The sequence below is a fragment of the Cynara cardunculus genome (genome assembly GCF_001531365.2).
Source record: "Cynara cardunculus var. scolymus isolate 2C chromosome LG 4, CcrdV1, whole genome shotgun sequence".
Classification (NCBI taxonomy): domain Eukaryota; kingdom Viridiplantae; phylum Streptophyta; class Magnoliopsida; order Asterales; family Asteraceae; genus Cynara; species Cynara cardunculus.
In genome coordinates, this window is record NC_037531.1 from 4,184,563 (window position 1) to 4,190,088 (window position 5,526).

The 5,526-nt window shown below is 38.8% G+C and overlaps 1 protein-coding gene across 1 annotated transcript; it reads right to left on the minus strand.

The window, feature by feature from the left end:
* Positions 1–4,037: 4,037 nt before the first annotated feature.
* On the minus strand, positions 4,038–4,969 carry LOC112510786. Its single transcript, XM_025116132.1, has 2 exons — positions 4,797–4,969; positions 4,038–4,665 (listed from the first exon to the last, which is right to left on the minus strand). The coding sequence occupies exons 1-2, from the start codon at positions 4,967–4,969 to the stop codon at positions 4,038–4,040; spliced, it is 801 nt and encodes a 266-aa protein (XP_024971900.1).
* Positions 4,970–5,526: the final 557 nt, after the last annotated feature.

Consider the following 5,526-nt stretch of genomic DNA (forward strand, 5'->3'; position numbering starts at 1 on the left):
TCAGAATTAGAATATTCCCTGCCGACAGCCCTAAGATCAATAAGAAGGAAATTAAATCTTTGATGTACTTCAAACATCGTCTCAGACTTTCCATAGAGAAAGCTTTCATACTGCCTTACTAGATTGATCTTTCTAGTCTCCTGAACCTGAGTGGTTCCTTCATATTGGACACAAAGTGTATCCTATATGGATTTAGAAATTTTGAGTTTCATCACTGAGTGATAGATCTCATCAGGAAGAGACATAGCTATTATAGACCGAGCACGCGTGTCTATAGCTATCTTCTTCTTGTCCTCATCGCTCCACTAATGTGGAAGCTTTGGAATCTGCCGTTCAGGAATCGCGGCAGTCGTAGCCGTTGCTGGAACAGCTGGAACAATAGCTAATGGAATATATGGTCCATTTTCTATGTAATGTGGAATTTCAAGATCCACACCTTCCAGAAAGAGGGACATCCATTTCTTCCAGAGACTAAAGTTGTTACAGACAAACCGGGGAGGTTTGGAAAGAGAGCCATTATCTTTTATGTGTGTGTTTGTAATTTGTAAAGCCATTTGTAAGTAGTAAGGTTATCTAAGAAGAGATAAACTAATACAGAAAAACAACCAAACACAAGGAAAGAAAGAAAACACTGCTCTGATACTACTTGTTGGTCCCGTAAGGGTCTAGAAGAAGAGAAACAGTTTCTGAAGGGGGGGATGAATACAAACACAATATTTTCAAATTTAAAATATATATTGATAGAGAAGATCAATACAAATTTTACAAGATTGTTTGTGGAAAGATAAGGTAATAAAAACCTATCTAAACAATCTTTAGTTACACACAATGCTTTAGCAATTACAAGAAAAGAAGTTGCTAAAAGAAAGATCCTTTACTTAAGCTAGAAGATGCTTGAAGTAAGAATTAGGTTAGATAGAGAGATGCACGCTCTCTGCATGGAGAAGAAATACTTCTATTTATACCCAGTGCATTAAATGTCCATTTAATGCAATATGGTAGGTTTAGAGTGCGTGTCAAGCCTTAAGAGGAAGGCTTGTCCTTTGCTACAGTGAATAGTACAAAAGCACTATTCAAGAGCAGACATCCTTACYTRAARTTRGTGGACAAAGAGTCGACTAGTCGGCTCCGTACAGTACAACTTTTGTAAGGGTATGGGTTTTGTCCTTTGTGTGCATAAGGACAAGACAACAACAATCATGCTAAGCAAGCTTCCTTTGATCGCTGAATGCTGGAATGACCTTAAGGTCTCATCATCATTCGCTGAAGCTTAAGCAGTCTTCACACATATGTAGACAGGCTTGTAATCACTGAATACCGCTTTAGATCACTTACTCGCCAGTCTCTAATATTCAGTTTCAGTCTTCGACGTTTGCTGAAGGTTCTTTGGTGTGAGTGTTGTCTTCTTGAAATATTGATGTCTCTGATAGATTTACAATGCAAGTTCTTCAGCGATCACTGAACATACTTAGTGAAGATCGCTGGAACTGAAAATATAGAAACACAATTACAACGTGAAAGAGAAAAGGGATTATCATCAAATTACTGGGAGAGAGGATCAACAGACCTTATAAATGGAAAATGTGGTTCACTCGAAGCGAGATTTAGTTCATGGTTGAACGATGTGCATGGACAAGGACCTACGGCTAATCCTTCACCATACATGCCTCCGCATGACAACTATGTAAGAGTGTTTATTTTTGTTGATGTTTTAATTTGCAAGTTAACAATTATATAAACATTAAATTTATATTGGATGGCGTAATATCAGTCACCGATGGCGCATGTGGACACACCTTTGATGCGTCAGCATGTACCGATGGATGCAGTAGATATGTTTAAGATTTCACTGATTTTAATTTAAAAGTTAACAATTATATGAAAAAAATTAACTTATATTGGATTGTGCGTATACAGTATATACCGCAGCCGTACAACTCTGAGGATACGGTAAATATGTTAAAGTTTTATAATGTTTTTATTTATTAAGTTAACAATTAAGTTAGATAAACTTTTTAATTTATCTTGGATTGTGCGTACATAGTTTATGCCGCAGCAGCAACTTGCGATGGTTGTTGTGGCATCTACATCATGCTACATCCCATTTGTAGAGTTGCAAGAAGAGGTTTGTCTGCCCGATGCTCCTGAGAAGCGAATGAGCAAGAAATCATGGTGGATCAAATCTCCATTTACGGTCTTAAAAGGCAAAAAAAGGGACAAAAAAGCTGTTAACCAAATGCCCTCATCGATGCCCACAATGCCCATTGTAGACGTTCGTCAGTTGTATGATGCTAATTAGTTACCCATTCTGCGTTTATGGACGCTAGATTATTTGCGACCTGAAAATGAGTTTTGGGGACAACTGTTAGGTAGACTTGATTCAAGATATTTAGGAAATGAGGTATGAGAATTATACTATTTACTAATTAAGTTGAAAAACTTACATTTTTGACTCATTTAATGATAATCAATCCATTATTTTGTATTTTTAGCATCTTGATGTATGGAACATTTATCTACTCTACAAGAGGTAACCGACAAACCGTTGGACCATCATGCGGCCTTGTTGGTACCAAGTTTATCGAACTCACATCTTGGCCCTGTGGATCAAAAGGTTTACGGCAATGGTACTCGAGAGCCATTTCCGTCATGGCAAGACATCGACCAGGTCGGTAGAATCACACAACAATTTTGTTATATATAGAAAATAATTTATTTATCAATTCTTATTCGCAACTTATTTTTTCAGGTATTCATTCCAATAAACATAACTAATGCTCATTGGCATTTGACTATATACGATACTTGTTCTTCGGAAATGTTCAAAAAACAGATCAATGCTTTAACCATAGTGTTAAAAAAGTACCTGCCCAAATTCCTATTGGAGATATGATATTATATAGGGGTCAGAGAGACACCTAGATTGCCGAATTTATAAGTATTTTATCCAGGATACGTGCCTCGACAGGCTGGAGTCCTCAGTGATTGTGGGGTCTTCTATTGTATGTTTGTTGAGCAGTTGTCCCAAGGAGAAGATGTATATTGTATGGAGCCGACTGACCATCATGCAATGTGAAATCAAATATCACAACTTCATACCGACCATATTAAATCTTATACAATTACTTGTCCACTTCTTGCAAGAAATGGCTGCAAACCCATCATCATCAAACCCTCCATCTTCTCAAACCATGCCTACCAGGATGAAGAAATACATAGAAAAAGCTGAAGCAGAGATAAAGAAGATTAGTGATGATTAGTGGACAAACAGGGAGAGACAGAATAAACTAGAAGAAGCGATCGAAGAGAAGAAAAAGACTATAAAGCAATTGCAGAAAGAGATTCAAGCTGAGGAAAAACTTGTCAAGGACATAGGGAAAGGGTACCTCATGATGCAGAAAATGATCAATGAAAAGCAGTATTGGATCGAATCTTGCAAACAACTTCATCCAGAAGGAAATTAACAAGCATGTTATGTATTAATGTTGTTGTTCTCATTGACGTTTTTAATGGTAATGTTATGTTGGGTCATTGACCAGCATCTTTCTAAATCGAAACGTGGTGTTGGCTGCAACGCTATAAGGAAATAAGTTGCGCCTTCTCCACCAGCAATTGCTTTTGGCATAGTGGTAAGCGCTTGGATCCTATCATGTGGTATCAGAGCAGGTCACGGGTTCGAATCCCATGGAGTGCATAATAATGCCAAAGGCATGCTGTGCAGCCATTGACTTCTAGCGAAGCTCTTGTTAGTGCTGGCAGATGCTTGGGGGATTGTTGGGTCATTGACCAGCATCTTCTTAAATCGAAACATGGTGCTGGCTGCTATGCTATAAGGAAATAAGTTGCGCCTTCTCCACCAGCAATTGCTTTTGGCGTAGTGGTAAGCGCTTGGATCCTATCATGTTATGCATGAATGTTTTTGTTTTAGTTGATGTTAGCTATGTTCATCTATGTATTAATGGTTAATGTTCATGTATTTCTCAATCAAACTGTCATTTAGTATTAAAACAACAAAGCTACACTTTACAAACGTACATTTACTTACTTAAATCGTAAGTATCAAATACATAGTCTTGTGTAGTATCAGGTTGAGACGAACCACAATCGATTGGTCGACTAACTGATCTTTGACGATTACTTGAACTTCCGTACGCCAGCCTAGGAGCTGGCATCGGACTCGGACAATTATATCGAAGATGTCCACTCTGGTGGCATCGACTGCAAGTTGTCACTATTGGTTTCTCGTCTCGTGACGGGATACAATCGCGGTTACGTGGCCTGCCAGAGTTTTGTATGTCCAAGGGAGGTGGTAGGACGGTCATACGTTCGTTGGGCAACACATATTCAGCTTCTGGTGGAAGGGGAATTACTTCCTCCTCGTATGTTGCATGATAAGAATCAGAGTTGAACCAAACAAAACAAAATTGACTGCAGTCTTGAATATCTAAACTTCGAACAACAAATATCACATGAGCGCAAGCTATACCAGAAAGTTGCCATTGCATGCATGTACAAGTCTTATCATGCAAATCGCACGTTCCTTTCTTATACCTGTCATCAACTTCAAACAACAAATCACTAATGGGATATACCTTCCAATTTGCACTCCTATGGATTCTCTTTTCTATTTTCGCCCCCAAGGAGTCACTGCATTCATCATTTGAGCTGCAAATATTTGATATCATTAGCATATGTTAAATGATCAAACATATCGTTTTGGATGGTTGCATTTACCTCCGTTATGCCGACGTATAAAATACCATTATTGCAATATCGTGCGATAAAATTCCACTAACATTGTTATGGGAAGGTAACGTGCAAACTGGGTTACTGAGTTGACGGACTCTACACTATTGGAAGTCATTGCACTGTAACGCAATCTAGAGAAGTGCGATCGTGCCCATCTAGCGTAACCAACTTCCTCAAGATATTGAGCGGCGTTAGGTAAACTGTGCCGCATCAAATCCATTGTAGCTTCAAAGTCCGACAATCTATAAGCTTTGCATGCCTCCTAGAACATCCACATTTTCCTTTTGTCTTTACTGGAGGTTAGGCGCAAGTTCTGGCTCAGATGCCGACAACAAAGGTGGTGGTGAACGTTGGGAAATACAGTTCATATGGCCAAGTCGATAGAGGCAGCCCTATCAGTTACGAAGGTTAAATTGGGAACTTCACCGATACACTGTCTCAGCTTATGTAAAAACCATGTCCATGACGGGCCACTTTCTGTCTTCCCCACTCCCATTGAAATTGGTACGATCCCATTGTTTTCATATATGTCGACCACTAAGAACATGGTGCCAACGTATGGCCCCTTCAGATGGACATTGTCCATTATAAGGAGTGGTCTCAGGTATCCTAAAAATGATCGAATCTGCAGATGAACGAGGTTAAAAATATAAACTTCAGAACATAAAATTATGACAATAATTCAAGAATATCACAAAAATTATTATCGAACAACCGAGTGCGACAAACAACATGTCGAATCTTCCAAGTCCATCAACTGCGATCTCTATCACAGGC